Genomic DNA, 23,907 nt, shown 5'->3' with positions numbered 1-23,907 from the left:
AAACAAATTAAATTTTTTAAGTTAAAAACCACTCATTAAATTAAATGCTATGTTCCATACATTATCCTAAATGATTAGGACAAAGACAGCATCTGCTCTCAACAACATATCCTGAAATTGTATGCATGGAGGAGTCCTTTGTTCCACAAAGATCTTGTGATAGTGAACAGATTAATACACCCATTCCAAGAAAAATGATAGAATTGATTTGATCATGGTGGATGGACCAGGGTGGGGTGGACTCAATGAGACAAGATGTTTGGGGCAGTAGATAGAGAAATAAAGCATAGAAAGGACTGACCTGAAATAGAAAAGTCAATCTAGAAGAGAAAGTTCCAGAAATTAAGGGGTTAAAACATCCATGGCATGATCTCTTGTCCCAGTGGTTGTGGTTCATCCTTCCTTTTCCAATAGGACCAATAACATCATGGGTGATATCTTGATGTGCATGTGAATTGGATTTAAGTAAGGCACAGTTGTACAACGTCTTCAGTCTTACTCTCTGAGTCACAGAAGTGCAGTGATAGGACAAAAGTCACAACAAGTGGCAGTGACCCAGGATGCAGTGGTGTCTTGGTGTCTTTGATACTTGACTAATTTCCAAGCACTCCACAGTGACTGCTTCAGCTGCTTTCATGGTCACTGAAACACTTTTTTTTCTCATTTGCCCATTCTGCCTGGGGAAAATCTTCACATGCTTAGTGTAGACACATCCCTACGTTGGTAATCTGAGGCCTGTGGGTCAATCTCAACCTAGTTTCACCCATCTGCTAAGATGGTTTACCAGGGTTATGGCTCTTGTACATGTTAGTTTCTTGGAGCCATAGGTGAGAGCTGGGGGAAGGTGGACACCAAATATAGATTGAGCAGCCTTGAAAAGAGCTTGGCAAGTCCTCATACCAGAGGTGTTGGTACTCCATGAACATCCTGTATACCCAGCAGTAAGGCAACTGTGGAGGGTGTTGAGAATATGGTGAAGGAATAAAGAGTGAGGCATGCCTGAGGCTGACCTGAAACAGCGGGTGATGTGAGATAGTCAGTCACCTGTGAAAGAGGCTTGGAAAAGAAAGGCAGGTCAAAAGTGCTAGATAGAAAGTAGGGCTTAGAAGCTCCAGATTCATGGATATTGTCAACCTTCCCATCTCTTGAGTGTGATTTGCCACAATCTGACTATAACCTACTTTTCAAGTCCTACTTCATATTATATCCTTTCATTCATTTTCAAACTCAAACATGTTTGTCCTGAGACTAGATTTTCCATCTCCCTTTTCTGCTCACTCACAGAGAAGTCCCCCAAGCTTGGGATGCACTCCTCTTTATTAAGTCTCAAAAACTTTCTCTTTCTTTAAGGTTTCACTCAGGTTGGGGCTCTTCTTTGAAATCTTCCCTGATGCCCCCAGCTAAAATTCTTCCTTCTTTCTAATTTGCTAGAGTGCTGTCTGTTTCTCTCCTTTGCCCCATCATGACAAACTATATTATACTTAGTTGAGTTTATATCTTTCTACATCCCAAACCCCAGAAGAATAAGTACTTCTTTAATTGAACAAAGTTCCTTCTCCCATTAGTGAGTTCTTTCCAGAACCTCCGTTTTGTGGAAGGACCCAGGGAAGTTCTCATGTATTTCTTCTCTCAGGTGTAGTAGCAAGCACCCTGAGACATCTAGGATGGCCTGCTAATGCAGGTTCTTAGATTTGCTTTTCTAAAAGGAAAGCAATTTTTGAGGGCTCAACAATCTTCTTTAATCACATATACTAATCGAGAAAATAAAAGCAGAGGAAATAAAGACCAACAGACAGGGCTTCTAACTGTCTGACCATAAGCAATACATACATCACAGATCAATAGACAGATCCAACTCTCTGACCATACATAGTTATCAGAGAGAGAAGCACAGGCATTTGGGTTTTCAAAGCTGAGAGGGCAGCTCTTTAGCAGTTACCTAGGGTTGCCTTTGGCAAGTGAATCTTCTTCCAAGCCCCTCCCAAAGCAAAACCTCACATCAGAATATATATATACTTTTCAGAGCCATAGGGTATTACTACCCTGGTGACCCAAAGCCTCATTAGCAATTAACAAACGGTGTGGGCCTTCCTACAAAACAATTCCCCCATAATCAAGCTTCCCTTAATGAGTTCCCCCTGAGGCCCATTAATAGGCAGGGAAGATCTTTTAGCTTTAACATTATACCAGGTCAGCTTCTCAGTCTTCCAGCTTTATCACCATATCTCAGCTTCTTTCTCACTCTAGAAGTTTCCCAAGTACATGTGGCCTTCTTATCCTGGAAGATCCCAGAAACCTTATCACCTCCTTCTCCCACTGGTGAGTTCCTCCCAGAATGAACCTCCATTTTTAGAATGTCCTAGAACAAGCATCCTTCATAGCCATCCTTCATTTTCTCCCTTGGCTTTGCTTCTGACTCTCCAGACACCTCCTGTACCCTTTTCAATTTCCTTTAAGTATTTTCTTTCCTCATTAGACTGTAAGTTCTTTGAAGGTAGGGACTGTTTCTTTTTTGCTTATATTATATTTTCAGTGCCTAGCATAAAGTAAGCACTTAATAAATACTTGTTGGCTTGACTTGATCAACTTCTTTGGGTCTCACTTTCCTCATCTAAAAACCTGGATCAGGGGTGGAGAGAGCCTGTGACCTCAAGGCCACATGTGACCTTCTAGGTCCTCAAGTGCAGCCCTTTGAATACAAACTTTAGGAAGATTCAGTCAAAGGTCCATAACTGAGGACTTAGAGGACCACAGTGTCCTCGAGGCCACAGATTCCCCACCCCTGATATAGATAATCTCTGAGGTACTTTCTAGTTAAAGCTTTAACTCACTTTGCAAGTAACTGAGTAGGACCATATAGAAGTTCTAGGACTCAGTTACATCAGAATTTCATCTACTGACTAATTGTTATCTCAGCATTTCTCAAGTAGCTAGTGAAGAATAAAGACGAGGGAGGGGAGTCATAGATGAAGAGGGGAGCCATTGTGTTAATGGTGGTGGAGGTACATCACAACAGGGAAGGATACAGGGAAAGGGTGAAGTGTAGGACACATTGTCTGTAACATTCCAAACTCATGTTATATGATGATCTCGGGTAAGACAAAAATGGAAGTCACATAAAAATATTTTGAAATTGTATCTTGAATAACTAGTTTGACAAATTATAAATTCATTAAAAACACAAAAATTACACAGTATATTTGAGTTACTCACAATCCACAGGACTGTCCTTTTAAAAGAAGATAAATGAGAATTGGTGGAATAGTTGAGGCCTGATAAATTTTTGTAGTTATTATTTTTGTTACTAACTTGTCATTCCATTCTTGGTGTGAAAACTCCTAGACTAAATGACTTGCCCATGGTCATAAAATATGTCTTCATTATTCCTGACTGTACTTTGCTGTATGCTCTTTGCCCTGATAAAGTGGGTAATTCAAATCAATAAATTTTTATTAAGCATATAACTTGTACCAGGGAGTATACTATGCAATGGTCCCATGGTGTAGTGGTTAGCACTCTGGATCCATAATCCAGTGATCTGAAATTCAAATCGTGGTGGGACTTTTATTTGGGCAGCTAGGTAGTGCAGTGGATAGAGTGTTGAGTGTGGAGTAAGGAAGACAACATCTCCTTGATGTATCTGGCCTTGATACTTATTAACTGTGTGACCCTGGGCAAGTCCCTTAACCATATTTGCTCAGTTTCCTCATCTGTAAAATGAGCTGGAAAAGGAAATGACAAACCACTCTACTATCTTGACCAAGAAAACCCAAAAATGAGGTCACAAAAAGTTGGACACAATTGAAACAACAAGTATACTATGTGCAAATAAACAAGTTAGAAATGAAATTGGCCCTGTCCTCAAGAGTTGACATTTTAATGAAGGAAAAACAAACAAACAAATAAAACATAGAGACAAATGAGTAAATACTCTAGGGCTACTACAACAAGCCTTTCATAACAGGAAGCTGTGTCCTCAGAGGGCAACTTCTCCATTTCCCCTTCTGGGTTCTGGGAATAACCCAAAGTGGTGTGTGAGATGGTTTTCTATGATTCCCTACTGGTGCACTTCCCCCATTGATTATCGGTTGATACCAATTAGCCAGACAATTAACTTTTAGAAATGGGTATTTACTAAGCTAGCATAGCAAGAACGGGTAGACGAAATATTACCCTTTCCTACTAGACTCGGAGACACCTTTTCCCACAAATACATACAGATTCAAGGTGAAAATGAACTCAGCTTCAAGAGCACAGGTGTCAAAGACATAATTCACAGCTCCTAAAAAGGGGAGTCATGGGCTTAAGCTTGGAATCATTAAATATATACATACACATACACACACACACATATACACAAACTATATTTCAATACAATTATTTTCATTTATACATGATTTATGTCATTTTATGTATTTAAACATTCTGAGAAAGGTTTCATAGGCTTTACCAACCTTCCAAAAGGGTCTAAGACAGAAAGAAATGTTAAGAAATTCTGTACTAGAGATACACCTTTAAGCTGACATCAATACATTGGTCACAACTATCCAGGCAATCAACCCATTTTGAATCCCAACTTTCCTGCTTTACAATCATCAAGACCACAACAGCCAGCAACATTCCTGAGTGAGATCCAAACAAGATTAAATTGTGATTGGAAAATATTTAACATGATAAATAAAAATACAGCAAACCATAGATAATGTTAACATGTGGCTTTTTATCAGAATGCTGCTATGAGGGATCCTTAGGTATGGTTTAATGGTTCCTTCTTCTATTTGACTTTGATACCAATGATTTAGACCTGTCTCCCAACTTTGTCATAAGCATGTGGAACTCCTCATCAGCCCATCAATATGCAGTGATATGTACTTCTCAGCCATTTCGAGACCAGGCCACCTATGCTTTGACTTGGTTCCTTATCTAGCTCTGAATGGATTATGCATTCTGCCCCTGGTACCTCAGACATCATTACTGTGCATGTTACTTGAGTCTTCTGGTGGTTAAGTCATTCAGTTGTATCCAATGCTTTGTGACCCCATGGGCCATAGAATACTGGGTCCTTCTATCCGGTTTTTCTGGGTTTTATTTGTATCCTCAGGTCTTAGCACAGTGCCTGACATGCGGTAAGTGTATAATGCATGATTTCTTATTCACTCATTTATTTATATTATTGTCATTATTCTATAAATTTAAAAAGGGATACTTGATCTTAGAATTTATCTGACTTTGAGGAATTTTTCCACCCATAAATTTTCAGGAGCCTAGAAAATGTTTCTAGTGCTATTGCTTCTCAACTCTACAATATTAGACAGGAGTCTCTGATAAAGCAAACAGATGATGGAATGCCAGGCTATCCAAACCCCATATTAACTCTTGGTTATTATTCAACTGTAACCACCCTCAATGTAGGCCCATTCCAATATTTTCCCTCCAACATGGTGTCCATTCAGGAGAAAGGCACTTGATCTGGCATACAAATAAAAATGTTGTCTCTACCAACAGATCCTTTAAATATAGGTATTCCATCATACTAGAATTACTAGGCATACTCAATAGCAAAGCTAGGAAGATGACAGGAACCTCATTTCTCTTGGTCAGTAATTTCCAACCATACTCTGGTTTGACCAAAGAGACAACTAGGAGCTACTCTAATTAAAAAGAAACTCAAAGATCTAAACTTGGAAGGAAACTTGGAGGCTATCTAGTCCAAATCCTTCCTTTTACAGAGGAGAAAATTGAGGCCCAGGAAGATGAAATGATTTTCCCAAGGTAACAGGTGGTAATCAGTACAGGAAGAATTTGAATTCAGTTCCTCTGACTCTGGAGTTAGTGTTCCTTCCACTGTATTTTATGCCCCTTGTTTCAAGGGCTTGATATAAGCAATATATATCAATATATTTCCTTTGCCTGTCTTTATACTTTTTCTAAAACAAGTGGTAATGAATATAGCCCAGGGGCCAAATCTGACTTTCCATCTGTTTTTATAAGGACAAGTCAGCTAAGAATACTTTTTACATTTTTAAATATAATAAAACTTTATTGAAAAACATTTTTAAAAATCTTAATTTGAAGCCTGTACAAAAGCTGGCATCAAAGAGTTGTAGTTTGCCCACCCTGATCTAATATTCTCATATTTAAAGTCATACTATTTTTTTGCCTTTGGAAGTTTCCTTTATTTTTTCTTATCTTTTTTCTCCTTTTGCATAACGAGACTGGGTCTCTTTATCTCACTTAGATGGAAAGAACATCAGTCATTGATGCGAGGGCCTGACCCCATTACTGATTGGCACTACTATTACAGCTATGACCTGCTCTATTTCTGACCTGGATGGATGGATTCACTCCTTCTTGCATAGCCTGATGACTCCCCACTCCTGGGGGCTTCCTATGTATAACTACCATCCTTAGTTCCAACATCCAATCCACTTAACCAAGCAGCAACTCAAAACACCCTAGCTCAAAGGATCTACCAGTTTCACAACCTCCCTGGTAGAACAGATCACAGGTATGCTCCCATCCCAACCTGACTCCTTTTTTTTCTTTTATAATGCCGTGCCTTGAGTCTGCCCTTCATTTCCCTAGCCACACCTACCTCATGCTTTTACCCTTGTTTAACTGGCATTCTGCTCACAAAAATAAATAAATGAACACATGGAAGAATAAATGAATAAACACAAAGAAACAAACAAATCAATAATCTCTTTGGTGGGTAGTGGGGGGTCTAATCATTGTTACTGCTGCTAACCCTCTTTGACCAAAATTTTGGGCTCCTATTATAGACAGATTACTTGGTTGGCTCTCAAAAGAACTGTAAAAAAAATCTCCTTTAAAGTAAAGTAAATAAATAACTTGGAAGAAGCCATGTCTGCTCAGTCTGTGATCTAGTTAGCATGCTTAAATTTCTCCTACAAGACAGAATGAATCTCAAATTCAATACATTAAAAACCTCAGAAATAGATCAAGGCAGTGACACAATTAAACCAGAGAATTGCAACATCCATTCCTTATACAATAAACACATTCTTTTTTCCTACATGGTTTTTACTCCATTTTTTAAAATGTATCTTAAATGGGAGATAAAATGTGAGGAAAGGCTATTCTTATTTCCTGTGTTTTCAATACATATATTAAAAAAATAAGGGCAGGGAATAAGAAAAAGGTATGATACTTTCTTATGCATTATTTTGTGACTTCAAAATAGATCTTATACTCTAAATATCTGCCTACCGTCCAAGCCCTTTATTTTAAGCATTATTTCATTGTAGACCAATTGGCCCCATGTCCTGGTCTTTACTGCCTTAAATGTCTAAACAATCTTCTGAGACAAAAAGATACTTTGTCTTTTGTGAGATATTCTTTCCATGTGTGCTTTCTTTGTCCTGTTTTAAAAGCTCCAAAAATCTGTCAAGCTTAGTGATTGAAGGGTTTGGTTTAAATAGTCTCACTGAATTAGAAGTGTCTTAAATGCATTCAGAAGCAAACTTTGAGGCAGTTAGAAAAGCATTTTGGAAGAAATTGATCTTTGTCATTGGTTGTGCCATGCTATCTGGAAGAGACAGACCCATTCAAGTCAGTTGTTCTCTTACCTTCCATATACCTTTATGTCTGAGATTGCATAAAAGTAGCGGGCCAGGTGTTGCTCATCTACAAATATTTCCCCAGTGGCTGGCCTCAGTAGTCTTATCCTCAGGTCTGTGATGGTAAAGAAATCTTTGAGTTTCTTGGTGGTATCCAGCTGTCCATACAGGGAAGCCATGTTGCGAAGCCGGGGTCCGGCAAAAAATGCAAACCTATCTTTGATTTCAAAGTGGATTATTTTGCTATTTGTCATGTACCCCGTGGAGTACTCTTCTGTGCAAATGATTTCTAATATTGTGTGTTGCGATAAGTCCTTCACGGATTTAGGATCCATGTGGAAAGCATCTAAGCAGTCTGTGGCATAATACTGGTAGGGCTGCCATGTCCGTCCATAATCAAGCGATTTCTCCAGGATCATTTGGTCTGGACGCCCAGATTCAAAGGTAATAACTATGTTATCTGTGAGTTCAATGGTTTTGCTCCAAGACAGAGTAATGTTAACCTGGAGAGGCTTGGGGTATTCCTTCCAAGTAGCAGACTGCCAAAATGTGGAGGGATGTCTTCCTTCAAAATCAAACATCAGCTCAGGGGGATGTGCCAGCTCAGGGGTACTTGCATCACATTCATTATTGCACATGTAGGGGTTGCCCTATGAAAGAAGAACAAAATAGCTTTACCAGGGGGACATGGGGAGTGGAGCACAACATAACACGGCTTTGACATAAGCACTACTGGCCTATTGTTGCTCAGCAAGACTACCATAAAAAAAGAAAAAAAAAAGGAAAGAAGAAAAAAAAAAAACATTTGCAGTCGAATGTCTTTATTTGCCCTAACTAGATCCTCCTCTTTATTAAGAAAAAAATGGACAGATCACATTTTCCTTATTCCCCCCTCCCCCATTCAGGAGGGTTTAAGGGAAGAAAACAACTCATTTATCATCATTATCAAACACAAATGTGTTTGACTCATAATTTGGTCACAGGAGCACCAAGACATTGAACAACTGTCTAATGGTTGGATAGCTCTGATTCCTTTTAGAAAGATACTACCACAAAGGAAGGAACATTTCTTTCTGTCTCAAGTAAATTCTTCAAGAGCATAGTTTATTAGAAGAAGGGGAAGGGAAGCAGATTAGATAGATAGATAGATAGATAGATAGATAGATAGATAGATAGATAGATAGGTAGGTAGATAGACAGACAGACAGAGAGAGAGAGAGAGAGAGAGAGAGAGAGACAGAGAGAGAGAGAGAGAAGGAGAGACAGAGACAGAGACACAGAGAGGGTGCAATTTTGTCATAGCTATTTTAAAATTAATAATCTACAAAATACCTGTGTGCTACTTGTGAGACAAGGCTCCCAAAGATGTTTTCATGTTTCTTCCCCCCTTGACTTAAATCTATCATTCTTACTGGGTTTCCATTTTTTATGGAATAATGCCCTCTTTTAAAACATTTACTTTGTTCACCACTCCATCACTGGGAATGAAGTCCATTATAAAGTCTGCCATTTGATTGAGGTATCTGCCTCAAAGAATGTTGGCAAAGACTTTAACTTGTTCCTATTTATTAGGGATCCCCTCCTTCATCAGGTTTCTGATCATGGAATCATTGATTCAGAAATGGAAGAGGGTTTAGAAGCCACTTAGACAATGGATGAGGAAAGTGAGCCTTAGAGAGGGTGCAGAATCACCCTTGTAGTTAGGAACAGGGGTAGGGCCTTTGAATCCCAAATAGATGTGCTTTCCATTGACCAGCCTGCATCCCAGTCTAGAAGGCTGCCGAGGTAGGATAAAGATCAGAGCTATCAGCTGAGAGAAAAATATTACTAATGATAAGAACATCCAGCTGCTTGCTTGTCCTCTATGGTAAGGTGAATGTAAATTATTCAACATTCTTGACTTACTGATGCATTTACTTGTATACTCCCTTCTCATAAAAGCTACTTCATCTTGGATTGACCAAAAGGCAGAATATCACATCTGGCTGGTTTACCTTAGCAAGCCTCAATGTTCTAAATGACTGTTCCTAGCTTTCATCAATAGATTAATAGCCAGAAACTTAGTGGCTTCTAGTTTTGATTTGCTGTTGGTGTTTTTTTCTTTAAAAGAAATAAATGGCATGATTTAAAGTCAGCTACTACCCATTAATGTGTCTAGTGTCCCATCACTCTCCTACACCCTACTAGTTAATTATAAATATGGATAGGAAGGAAAACCCACCCTGTGTTATTGTTCTTTTCTCTTTCTCTTAGAATCACAATTATGTTTCCCCTCCACTACAGGAGTAGAAGCATTTCCATCATCATGGCAGAGTGATGAGTTGGGGTTCCAATAATTAATTTACACGTTGGACATTGGCACTTAGTCACAAACTTATCCCTTTGGAATGGAAGAACATTGAAAGCCTTTTCTCTGGCCTCCCTGGAGGCAACTTCCTCATTCCTGCTTAGATAAATACATTTAAATCCTAAAACTGGCAGCATGTCTAGGAGAGTCCAATATTATTGATGTGGAGCAGTGTTGAGAGAGGGACATGTTATTTGGAGGGGAAAATACCAGTGTTAAGAATGAATACATTCAAGCCATTGGTGGTGATGGGAATGATTCAGCACCTCTGTCTTAAATTTCAGTTTGGTATTCCCAGTTCTCCTTTCTTTATTACTATTTATAGGTATCTTCTTCAAAATAAAACAAAGGGAGGGGATAAGATTCCATTCCAGGAGGAATAAATCACCCACTTTATTATTATTTAAGCTCTCTTAAATACACGTAGCAAGCCAAACATGAAATCGTGCAAACCCATGGAGGCTTTTTCTGGAAAGTTATAAATATTGTAGAATCTGTCAGGATTTATAATTCTCAATTTATGTAAATATGTACCTTATAAGATGAGGTCAGATTCACAAGATCACACCTTCGCTTCAAATTTACTGGTAAAAATATGGTCACTTCCAAATCTGTCAGCACAAAACCATCTGCACAGCCATTATCTCACATCCTCTAAACTTCCTTCTGACAAAGCTTCTTCATCTGGAGGTTAGGGAGATCAAAGCTACTTGGTATACCACATAAGCTCTCAGACATTCATATTAAATGGGGCTGAAGGATGCCTTTTTTCTCCCCTCTTAAGCACAGACAGATACAAAATTCTGATGAGATGTGGTATATGTTGGAGTTGGAGTGGGATGGGAGTGGAAGAAGGAAGAGGCATTGGATTCACAGAATCAAAGAACTGAAATTGAAAGGGACATCAGAGGTCATTGAATCTGCCCCTTCATTTTCCAAGTGCAACTGAAGTCCATAAAGATTATGTACCTTGACAAAGTCACAGAAATATTATGCATCAGAGATGGACTCTAGAGAATCAGAGATGGACTCTAGATATTTGACTCTAGACAAAGTGCTAACATTCTTTCAAGGAGTGGTTAATAACACAGGCTAGTTCATGCTCAAAATGTAACTTTAAAATACACACTAAAAATAATAAAACTCCTAGCTTTTAAGAGGGTATGTGTTATATGATGCATATTTATTTTTAAATAAAAGTTGATTAACCAGATTACTTGATCTGAAAATGCTCCATGTCATTTATAAAACACATAAACAATAGTTGTTTCTGGGACCTTGTGTAAGATGGGGAAATCTTTGAGAAAAGGTGTTTCATGAATACGAGAGTGTTTGTTAGCTTTTATTTCTGGCTTAGAATCTGGCATAAGTAGAGAATCCCCAGGATCCTCCCTCTCTAGAAAGTTTAATGTCTGTATTTGACCATTGGTTTTTCTTTACTTCTAATATGAACATGTCCCAAAAGAAGAAATAAGTTTTGGCATTCTCTACACTGAAAGACAGTAAGAAAATGTACATTAAACTAGCTGTGTGACCTTGAGCAAGTCACTTAACGTTGATTACCTCCCTTTCCCCCCAAAAAGAAAATATGTGTTGAAATATTCTGTGTAGATGTGGTCTTGATCTGTCTTGATATAGTTACAGACTTTTCAATAGGAAAGCAATTGTGAATAAAAAAAATAGATTCATTAAAATTTTCAACCTTTTCAATTCTACCCTAATCCCCTCTAATATGTTTCAACAACAATGAAATTTCTATAAGAAAAATCATGTTTTCCAACTTAAGAAAACCAAAAACTCTCCTTCCAGTTAAATCTAACAGACTCAGGCATTAGCAAGTCTAAGTAATTATTTTGTGGCCAGCAGGCAGCCTTAAATAGATCTTAATTTAAGTCCTACAAGCAACAGATCCTCAGCTGATCATCTCCAGACCAAGCTGAAAATATTTATTGTGGCACTAGCAATATTTACACCATTAAGAGATTTCTAAATAATTCAACAGACTTGGCTTCTAAATATTTTTTATGACAATTAGAAGAAAAAGAAAGATTTGTGAGGTTGCTTTTTCTTCGGGAGGATGTATGTATGACTCTACCTCTGGGAAAATCTAAGTTAGCTATTAATTAGCACATTGTAGCCAGGGTGGAATGTTGTGACTGCCTAACTGTGCTTGGGGAAGTTAGGGTGAGAAATGAGAATTTAGGGCATGCTGGAAAAATACCTATTTACAGAAGGTGAGTTTTCTCATAGATAGCACTTGAGTAAAATGATCTTTTCCCACCTCAGATCTTTGCTGCAGTTTTTCCTATTCTCTGTCTCCTCCCTCTTCTTTCTTTTGTCTGTATCTGTCTCTATCTATCTTTCTTTCTCATTCTGTCTCTCTGTCCGTCTCCATCTCTCTGTCTCTGTCTCTATCACTACACACACACACACACACACACACACACACACACACACACACACACACACACAGATACACACATTCCTTCAAGAACTATATCGAATTTAGTTATTTAATTGTAAACTGTGACTGGGACATTCCTGCTTCACCCATTGGATGCCAAATGATGTAGAATAACAGCTGGCCCCTTGGGGAATTCCCACAGAATATTCACTGCACAATTAAAAGAGCTACACATCAGAGAGGCATGTGCTTACAAGTGGTTTGGAGAAGCATGGGTGTCAACACACATGAGTTTGCAAGTGATCATGAAAAAGTGAGTCGACCAGATAGCCTCTCACCCATTTGCACCTGACTAGTCTAAGCTTGTTTGCTTGTGAAATAAATCCTATGTGGCAATACGAAAATAAAAAAAGACAACCACAGATAAGGTGAGCAGTGGAAGATTTGGAGGGCAGTGATTCCTCAACATTCCTCACTTAGTCCTAAACTGTACAGCAAAGAGAATTCGCGGCTAAGACTTAGAAGAGAAGTAAAAACGTCAATGACCAGTTTTTTTCCTCTAATTTATTATAAGCAACAACAACAATAACCTTTCAGGTATGTGCCAAGCATTCCTACTCTTTTCCACTCTAGTAGGAAGTGAGAAAGGGAAAGGGTCACCTGGTGGTTGACTGACTGATCTCCATAGTGTTGCTGATGTGAATGGGGGAGATAGTGATTTTATCATCATCCTCTCTTCCTGCCCATTCCTCCCCTACCAAGGAAAAGACTTCCTCGGACCCAATTCTGTTTTGGTGTTTGGTCAGGAGCTTGAGAAGTGCATCTTTTGGTTCCATTTTGTCCTGTTTTCTATGAGGTTTTCTGAGTATCCTTCCTGACCCTCTGTGACCCTAATCATAAAAGCTGACATTCTACTGCTCTAGGATAGGCTGAAGCCTCACCACCATGTATATAGAAGGGGGGACGGTCATTGGGGTAGGCAAGGAAGGGACACTAATCAGAGGTGAGAAGGCTAAAATCCATGTCAGGGCCTGATGATGGGTGTACGCATTAGCAGCTATCATAATACATTTGTGGAAAAGGCAGCTAGGTGGCACAGTAGAAAGGACATTGGGCCTGGAGTCAGGAAGTCTCATCTTCCTACGCCGAAATCTGGCCTCAGACACTTTCTAGCTGTGTGACCCTGGGCAAGTCATTTAATCCTATTTGTCTCAGTTCCTCATCTGCAAAATGAACAGGTGAAGGAAATGGAAAACCATTCCGGTATTTCTGCCACAGAAACCCCAAATGGGGTCATAAAGAATCAACCATGATTGAAAACCAACCAAAAAACAAAAAAACATACTATATTTGTACTTGAGACAGGAAGTCCATGCTAAAATGTGAGGAAAAAGGACAGCAATTTCAAGACTATTAGAAAGATAATTAACTATTAAGTCCCTTCTACTATTTTGGCACTCCAGTCACACTAGCCTGTTGACTTCTGCTCCCTCTATTTTAACTTAGGCAGTCCCCAGGCAGCTACATGGCAGTCAACTGAACTCTCCATCCAGAGTCAGAAAAACCTGAATTTATATCCAGCCTCAGAGTATCCCTGGGCAAGTCACTTAACCTCTGTTTGCCTCAATTTCCTCAACTGTAAAATGGGCATAATCATTGTGCCTACAACACAGGGATGTTTTGAGGATCCACATTTATAATGTGCTTAGCATAGAAGGTGCTTTATAAATACCCATTCCTTTCTCTTCCCATTCCTGGAATGCTCCTTCTCTTCCCTTCTGCCTCTTCCCATACCTAGCTTCATTCAAGGCTTGGGGCAAGGTCTCCTTCCTCACAAGGCCTTTCCTGACTCCCCTAAGTACCAATGTGTCTATTTTCCCTCTTCCCAAAAAGTACTTTAAAATATTTCCTTAGCATAAAATTTGTATTTACTTTTCTGTGAATATCCCTACCCTCAACCTCCACTATCAGTATTCTGCAATAGAATAGTATTATCTATTCACATAGTGACTTAAGGTTTGAAGAGTTTTGTCTATGTTGTCTTATTTAATCCTGACAATAACCCTGTAAATTAGATGTTATTATCCCAGTTTTACAAATAAGGAAACTAAAGTTAAAAGAGGTTAAATGGTTTGCCTAGGGTCATGAAGCTAATAAGTTTCTTTGGCAGGATTTGAACTTAGAACTTTCTGACCCCAAGTCTAGCATTCTGTCCATTGTACCTCTCTAGCTGCCCTGTGAACTCCTTGAAGGCAGCAGCTATTTTCATTTTCATTTTTGTTTCTTCACTGCCTACCCTATTGCATAGTACATAGTATAGCCCATAATCAGTGCTTAGTCCAGTGGAATTGAGTTAACTAAGTCTGAATTGAATTGAATTGCACAAGTCTGGACTTGTGTCATAGTAGGAATTTTGATCCTATATTAATTGAACTAGATGGCTGCCAAGGTTCCTTCCGATTGTCAATGCCAAATTCAGTGATTTTGGGAATTTCATTGCATCTAATGCATGGAAGGAAAAGAATTCTGATTTTGCTGTTCAAGAGTTAAAAACAAAAACATTGCTCATTTTTTTGGCTGGAAACTGCTATCCACCCCCTCCTCGCCCCCGTCACAGAGGTTCTTTTCTGGCATAGACAAAAGCTTAGGCCTTGACTGAAGTTACTGCTTATTTCAATCTGCTCCCTGTCTACACTAACACTTTGTGGACTTTTTTACTCAGGAACAAAGACAGGCGGGCTTAACCTTTCCCCATTGTGAATATTGGAAGCTGTATCTCAGATTACAGACCATAATAGACACCTAGGTAAATCCCTACAGAGGATTATGGTTAGGATTTTCAAACCCATAAAGGCCACTGAGGTCAAGAAGGGCAAGATGCTTAAAAAGAGCAAAATACATTCTCAAGCCACAAGCCACAGAAACTGCAGAACTGTCCAAGTCATTAGTGGCTTCATCTTACATGAGGATTAAATATTAACTAAATCAACAAGGCATAAAGCAAAGCTCTGAGGCAAAGTTTGTTCTGAGGTAACAAACATTGGGGGACGATTGTTTTAAAAACAATCCCCAAGCAATCATCAGTGAAATGTGGTTAGCAAAGCATTATTCTTTGAAGGCAGTATAAAGCCTCTACTAGACCCAAGATACTTAGCTGTAGTAGCCTATCAATGAAGTAGAGGTGAGTTTTATAAGTGAGAGCTACTCAAGTAAAACTATGGGACTGGAATCACTAGGGAAGCTGGATGTTCAAAGTCCTTATCCTCCCAAGTATCATGAGGGGTAAGTGAACATTTTGAATCCTAAATGACCTAATCCAGATTCACCTAAACAGAAAATCTTACATTTTACTCTAGCATTTAAATTCAGATAAATTCAGAGGCCATTTTCTGAAAGTCAACAGTTTTGAAAAACTATGGGGACTAAAAATGTACTTTGCTGAAGTGAGCACTCACTTACATATGACACAGAGGAATAGAGCTTTCTAAAAGCTGTGTTTGCACAAGGAATTATTTTCTGTGCTTCCTTATATTTCAGAGTCCCCTCCCAAATCTTTTCTTCCATTTTCTTTCTTCTTTCTCACTCTTCCATCTATCTCTAGCTTTCTCCTTTATTCCCAATAGTACTCATCTGATCCTTACAGAGCTGAAATGTCTTTCTCCAACCCAGGAGTCTCTCCTTATTTAACCCAAAGTGTCCTTCTTGGCTCCCAGGATCAATTGTGAACAACGAATAATGACTTTGATTAAAAGCAAGGGGCACGAAAGTCAAAGTAAGGAAGATTTCATAATACTAGTCCATATAACAGAGCTTGAAGGGATACAAATAGTTAAAGTTTGGGGTTTGTTTGTGTTCTTTAGCTGTTCTTGGGCAGGGGTGAAGTGGGAGTGGGGAGGAGGGTTTGGTCAGATCCATGATTTCATTACTGTAGTAAAATTGCTGGTGAAGAAACATTTTTCCCCCACTGAAAGTTTGCAATTGTCTTAACAAGTCTTTTTTTAAATATGTAATTTATTTTCAGTTTTCAACATTCACTTCCACAAGATTTTGAATTCCAAATTCTCTCCTCACCTCTCCACACTCTCCACACCAGGATAGCTTGCACCCCATCCACTCCTTCCCCCAATCTGTCCTCCCTTTTATCACCCCCACCTTCTCCCATCCTCCTTCCCTCTACTTTCCTTCCCTCTATAGATAGATTTCTATACCCCATTGCCTGTACATCTTATTTCCCAGTTGCATGCAAAAATAATTTTTAGCATTCATTTTTAGAGCTTTGAACTTCACATTCTCTCCCTCTCCATCCACTCCCACTGAGAAAGTAAGCAATTTGATGTAAGTCATACATGTGTAGCCATGCAAAACACTTCCTTAACAGTCATGTTGTGAACGACTAACCACCTTTCCCTCTATCCTGTCCAACCTTCCATTTATTCCATTCTCTCCCTTGACCTGTTCCCCTTCAATAGTGTTTGCTTCTGATCATAACTTCCCCCAATCTGGTGGCCTTTCTATTATCCTCCCTCTCCTATTCCCTTCCTCCTTGCCTTCCTGCAAAGTAAGATAGATTTCCATACCCAACTGAATGTGTATTACTCCTTCCTTTAGTCAAATATGATGAGAATAAGGCTCATTTATTCCCTTTTACCTTTCCCTTTTCCCCCTCCATTGTAAAAACTTTTTTGTATCTTTTATGTGACATAATTTGCTACATTCTACATTCCTCTCAATAGTTAATTTTTTAAAGGTATTCTCCCTTCATATTCAGCTCACCCTAATACTGAGAAAGGTCTCATAAGTAACAAATATCATCTTTCCATATAAGAATATAAACAGTTAAACTTTTAACGAGTCCCTTATGGCTTCTCCTTCCTGCTTGCCTTTTCATGTTTCTCTTGATTCTTGTATTTGAAAGTCAATTTTTCTATTCACCTCTGGTCTTTTCAAAAGAATGCTTGGAAGTCCTCTATTTCATTGAAATTCCATTTTTTCCCTGAAGTATTATATTCAGTTTTGCTGGATAGGTGATTCTTGGTTTAATTCCTAGCTCCTTTGACCTCTGAAATATAATATTCTAAGCCCTCTAATTCCCTAGTGTAGAAACTGCTAAATCCTGGGTTATCCTGATTGTATTTCCACAATATTTGAATTGTTTCTTTCTGGCTGTTTGCAGTATTTTCTCCTTGACCTGGGAACTCTGAAATTTGGAAACAATAGTCTTAGTTTTCTTTTTCCAGTCTCTTTCAGGAAGTGATAGGTAGATTCTTTCCATTTGTATTTTAACCTCTGGTTCTAGAATATCAGGGCAGTTTTCCTTGATAACTTCTTGAAAGAGGATGTCTAGGCTCTTTTTTTATCATGGTTTTCATGTAGACCAATAATTTAAAAATTTTCTCTCCTGGGTCTATTTTCCCGGTCAGTGGTTTTTCCAGTGAGATATTTCACATTGTTTTCTACTTATTTTCATTCTTTTGGTTTTGTTTTATAATTTCTTGATATCTCATAAAGTCATTAGCTTCCATTTGCTCCATTTTAATTTTGAAGGAATTATTTTCTTTAGTGAGCTTTTGAATCTCCTTTTCCATTTGGTCAGTCCTGCTTTTTAAGGCATTCTTCTCCTTATTGGCTTTTTGGACCTATTTGGCCATTTGAGTTAGTCTATTTTTAAGGTATTATTTTTTTCAGCAAGTTTTGGGTGGTTTTTAGCAAGCTGTTGACTAATTTTTCATGATTTTCTTGCATCATTCTTATTTCTCTTCCCAATTTTTCCTCTACTTCTCTTACTTGATTTTCAAAATCCTTTTTGATTTCTTCCATGGCCTGAGACCATTTTATAATTTCCTTGGAGGCTTTGGATGTAGGAGCCTTGATCTTGCCATATTCCTCTGGTTGCATGCTTTGATCTTCCTCCAGTTGTATACTTTGATCTTCCTCATCCAAAAGCATGGAATACCTTTTCATCAAGAAAGTAACCTTCTATAGTCTTATTTTTTCCCCTTTTTGGACATTTTCCCAGTCAATTACTTGTCTTTTGAATTCTCTGTTAAGTAATGTGTACTCCCCCAAGTTTCAGAGATTTTGTGCAGCTATTTTCAGAGATATCTCCAGCAACTTGTAAGTTCACAGTTTCACCAAAGTGGTATGATCAAAGGAGAGGTGTTTATTCCTCTCCTGACCTTCACTCTGGTCTGTGAGCAACTACAAACATCTTTTCTTTCCTGGAATTGCAAGTAGGATTCCCTCTCCACAGTCACCACCAGCTCTGCTACACCAGCACTCTTCCTCACCCCAGAACCACCACTCAAGATGGAAACCCAGATCAGCCTCTGACTTCCCCAACCATCTGTAGGCTATGAGCTGCAGAAGCAATGGCTGCTGAGGCAGTGACTGGTGTCACCCTGGGGCTGGGGCCAGTCCACATTCCCTTCTCACCCAGATGAGAGAGCTTTCTCATTGACCTTTGAAATTATCTTTGGCCTTTGTGGGTTAAGAAGTTTGGAAACCAGAGCAGTTGTCAGCAATTCAGAACCTTGAGGCCTGCTCCTGTCCCATCTGTGCTGGTGCAGCCTGACCTTGCTTTACTCTGACCCCAGTGCAATAGACCCTTCCTGTTGGCCTTGCAGATTGTCTTGGGCTAGAAATCTGTTTCACTGTGCCATTTTGTAGCTTCTGTTGCTGTAGAATTTGTTTAGAGTCATTTTTTACAGGTATTTTGGGTGTTTTTTGTGGGGAGACCCCAAGCAAGTCCCTGCTTCTATTCTGCCATCTTGACTCTGTCCTTTGTCTTAACAAGTCTTAACAAGGGTAATGTGGTAAACTGAAAGGTTTTGATAGTCATTTGTTTAAATTACTAAAGGTCATCTGTTCCAACCCTCTCATTTTAAAACAAGGAAACCACAGAACCAGAAGAGTACATGTCTTGTCCAAGTCACATAGCTAGTATATGTCAATAATAGGATTTTAACTAAGGCCATCCTGATTCTGGCCTCAGACTTGAGGCTTGGTCTCAGATGACAGCTTTTCAAACTGCATCTTTCCTTGTGATGAAGAGTAGTAATTAATAAATACATCCCATAATGACCAAATCTGACAACATACCCTAACCTCCAATGCCACCCTGCTGCTCCGAAAAAGATAGGTGAAATAAAAATAGCATATTGTATTATGTAAAAGTTAAGTGTTCTTTGGAACAAAACACTGACATTCAGTTCAGAACATCTATCAGTGTTTCCTGGGTTACTCATGGGAACAGTCCCCAAGTGAGATAACTGGCATCTTGAGAATTATCCATCATTCCCTTTCGCTTTCTTAATAGAACTACTTTCTGTGACATTGTTCAGTCATTTTCAGTCATGTCCTACTCATCACGACCCTATTTGGAAAGATGCTAGAATGATTTGCTATTTACTTCTCCGGTTTATTTTACAGATGAGAAAACTGATGCAAAGAGGGTTAAATGACTTGCCCAGGATCACATAACTAGCAAGTGTCTGAGGCCAGATTTGAACTCAGGAAGATGAGTTTTCCTGACTCCAGGCCCAGCACTCTATCCATTGTACCCAACAGCCACCAGAACAACTTTCTAGTATCTTACAAAATAACAGGATCCCGGGGTTGGAATGGACCTTATAGACCACCAATACAATTTGGACCTACCTAATTAAGATCTGCCCCTATAACATCCCTGACAAGTAGTCATTTGGTCTTCATTTGATGATCTCCAGGGCAAGGGGACCCACCAGCTTCATTCCACTTTTGGATGGCTCCAATCACTAAGTTTTTCCTTGTGTCAAGTAAAAATTAGTCTCTTGGATATTTCTACCCATCATCTTAGACCTCCAGATTCAAGCAGAACAATCTAATCCCTTGTCCATATGAATGGCTTTCAAGTCCTGGAAGACAACTATCATGCCCTCCCTCTCCTTTCCCTCCCACTCCCCCAAGTCTTTGTTTCTTTAGGGTTTTTCTCTTTCCTTCAGTGGGTCATCATACACCATGAATGAAGAACAATTCAAAATCCTAGTTTTTTTTTGTTTGTTTGTTTCTGTTCCCTTGTTAATTCTCTAACCAACAAAAATACTCTAAGCCTGTTATACTCAGATAGCATTTTACTTCTTAATTAACATACACACTTAATTAATGTACACATTATTGGCTGTAGCCAATAAGAACTACCTTTTTTTTCTAGCCCAAGAGTTAGTCCACTAAAGTGATCAATATTACCTTTATAAAATAAACCCTATATGACAACAAGAGATTATTGAGTGTTTACTCTGCTCGATACAGTTCTAGAAAGAAGAAAGAAGATACTACAGTATCATACAGGTACCATTTCCCTGAACAGTATCATATAGGTATGATTTCCCTGAAAAACAAAATGTTCTCAGGTTATTTAAGAACATAAAACAAAGAAATACAGAAACATTAGAATACAAAATAATATAATAAAATAATAAATTATAAAATAAATGATAAAATATTAAATATTAAAAAATAAAATATTAATATAAATTATTAAAATAAAAAATATTAAAAAAACAAGGGAATATAGTAGTATTTTAGTTTTCATTGGTTCTTGATTTTACCATTGTGGCTACCCGCTCCACTAATTTAGCTAGGTGGTACATTGGATAGAGCCCTGAGTCAAGTCAGGAACACCTGAATTCAAATCCAATCTCAGAAACTTAACAACTGTATGACCTTGGGAAAATCACAGCTCTGTTTGCCTCATTTTTCTTTTCTCTAAGGGGGATAATAACAGTCTTACGTCCCAGAGTTTTTGTGAGGATCAAATGAGATAATAGTTGTAAAGCACTTAGAACAGTGCCTTGCACATAGCAAACACTAATACAGTGGTCAAATCATTGGGTCCCAAGGTTGAGATAGTTTAGTCACATTTCTTACATAATTGCAAAATGATATCCAGAATGGTTATATCAATTTACATAGCCACCAAGACCATATTAGTGTGCTTCTCTTTCTATCCAGTTTAGAATTAACTCATCATTTTTATCATTTTCATCAACTTGCTTTACTTGAGGCAAAACCTCAGTGCTATTTTCACTTGCATTTTTTTTTTTTACTATTAGTGATGTGGTTTAAGCTTTTATATGGTTATTTATCATTTGGTTTCTAGATACCATTTATTACTCTGTGTAGAAAGAGTTGGGAAGGCAACAAAATGTGGTTGGTCATTTAGTCTTTGAGCTGGGCAGAACTCAGTACCGGTAGTGGTCAAGTTTGAAGGGACCCTCTCTGGGGAGGCTCTGGTACTAGGACTGTTTTTCCATCAGCTTGGTTAGCTTCACATTCAGTTTGCCAAGGTGGGCCTCAGTCACAGCTTCATCCAACTTCTTGGGAAGGAAATGCACTCCCACAGGGTACTTGTCTGGGTGGGTCCACAGATCAATCTGGGTCAGCACCTGGTTGCTGAAGGAATTCCTCATCACAAAGCTGGGAAGGCCCATAGCACAGCTCAGGTTGACTAGGCAGCCTTCTGCCAGCAGAATGATCTACTGCCCATTCCTCAGCTTATAACGGTTCATCTGAGGCTTCACGTTCACCTTCTCCATAGAATTTTGATTCAGCCACTTTACATCTATTTCCAAGTCAAAGTAGGCAAGGTTACATACTATAGCGTCATCCTTCATCTGTTCAAAGTGCCTTCCCAAGATGATGTCCATGCATCCTGTAGTGGTGACAAAGATGTTTCCCTCTTTGCAGACCTTATCCATGGTAGTCACCTCATAGCCCTCCATAGAGGCCTGCAGTGCATTGATGGTGTCTATCTCTGAGCCTGGCCCTTGCCCCCATCACCATAGCCTGCCACCACAGCCACCTTGCCTGTAATCATCACATCTGTGGCTCATTTGATGCCATCAATGAGGGACTCATGGCAGCCATACAGGTTGTCAAACTTACTCTTGGTAACAGAATCATTCACATTGATAGCTGGCACTTTCCGAACTCCATTGAGTTTTACCTTGTATAGATTATGGACGCCTGTGGTGGTTTCCTCTGAGATGCCTCTGATACCCTTTAGGAGCTCAGGATATTTGGTGTGAATGAGGTTGGTGAGGTCCCTAACATCATCCAGGATCATGTTGAGGGGCTGCCTATCCTTGAAATAGAGGGTCTGCTCGATGCACCAGAGGTATTCCTCATTGGTCTTCCCCTTTCAAGCGTGCACAAGAATGCCAGTTATGGCAATGGCAGCTGCTGCATGGTCCTGGGTGGAGAAAATATTGCATCTGGACCACTGTACCTCAACTCCCAGGGCCACCAGTGTTTCAATAAGAACCACTGTTGCCACGGTCATGTGAAGGCAGCCAGCAATCTGGACACCCTTCAGTGGTTTAGAGACTGAGTACATGTCTCAAAGTTTCATCAGGCCAAGCATCTCATTCTCTGCTACGTCCAGGGCCTTGCATCCCCAGGCAGCCAGGCTGATGTCAGCAATTTTGTAGGGCAATTTGTCAGACATGGTGCGCTCTCCTCCACAGTTACTTAATGACTTAGCAGAGACCACTGCGCAGAGACTTCAGGGATGGGAGAGATGAGTCCTCAGAAAGACCGAGGTAGGCAGCAGGAAACACCAGGAGGGAAGTTATTTATCATTTGTGACTGTTCTTTTGAAAATTATTTATTCAGATCTCTATCATTGGACCATTTATTTGTTGAGGAATTCTCTTAATATTATACATTTGTGTAAATGCCATGTATAGCTTGGTTATCAGATTTTTATCTGTCATATTTGATAAAAATATTATCCCATTGTATAATTTTTCCTCTATCCTATTTGATTTTATTCATGTAAAAACATTTTGAATTTTATGGGGTCAAAAGTGTCTACTTTGACTTTTCTGACCTCTTCTATCTATTTGCTAGGTACAGAATTTAATCCTGAGTCAAAATGGTAAAAGGTGATTAGTGTCATTCTATCCCTTTTTAAAAAAAAATTATTTTTATGTTTTATATTTTAGTTGCCATTCATTTTGAATTACTTATGGTATGTAGTATAAAATGATGGTCTAAATATAATTTGTCAAACTGCTATAGAAGATTACCGTCAATTCTTGTCAAAAAGGGAGTCTTTTCATCAATAACTTATGTTTCTTTAAACTCTGGGATTCTCTTTTTGGTTACTTTTGTTTCATATTGACCCAGTCTATTCTGTTGACCCATTCTCCTTTTGGTAGCAAATAGACTTACAGATCCCTATATAATATAGTTTGAGGTCTGATAGCACTATTCTTTATTCATTTATATTTTTCTGATTATTTCCCTTGAAATTTATGACACTTTGTTCTTTCAAATGAATTTTGTTGCCTTATCTAATGCTAGATAATATAATTGGCACAGTACCATAAAAATGTCTTGAAAGCCATAGCTGAAGCTGGAGGACATTCAGATGATAGTGCTAAAGATAGTTAAGGATCTTTGAAGTCATGGCACAGGAGGATTCATTGAAAGAACAAGAAACATTTAGTTTAGCAAAGAAGAATTTGGAGGAGACATGATGGTTGATTTCAAGTATTTGAAGAACTCTCAAGTGGAACAAATATTAAACTTCTGTT

General features: G+C 38.8%; 1 protein-coding gene and 1 pseudogene across 7 annotated transcripts in view; both read right to left on the bottom strand.

Moving 5' to 3' along the window:
- NTNG1 (netrin G1) overlaps positions 1 to 23,907 on the bottom strand; it is a 446,663-nt gene that overhangs the window by 216,827 nt on the left and 205,929 nt on the right. For all 7 annotated transcript variants that reach the window (XM_072644169.1, XM_072644174.1, XM_072644172.1 and 4 more), the window contains exon 3: positions 7,590 to 8,230. In XM_072644169.1, the coding sequence (XP_072500270.1) occupies positions 7,590 to 8,230 (641 nt within the window). The remainder of the gene's footprint in view (positions 1 to 7,589; positions 8,231 to 23,907) is intronic.
- LOC140523907 (adenosylhomocysteinase pseudogene) lies at positions 20,896 to 22,967 on the bottom strand (annotated as a pseudogene).

The sequence above is a fragment of the Notamacropus eugenii genome, chromosome 2 (genome assembly GCF_028372415.1).
Source record: "Notamacropus eugenii isolate mMacEug1 chromosome 2, mMacEug1.pri_v2, whole genome shotgun sequence".
Lineage (NCBI taxonomy): Eukaryota > Metazoa > Chordata > Mammalia > Diprotodontia > Macropodidae > Notamacropus > Notamacropus eugenii.
This window is presented reverse-complemented; position numbering and strand designations above follow the sequence as displayed.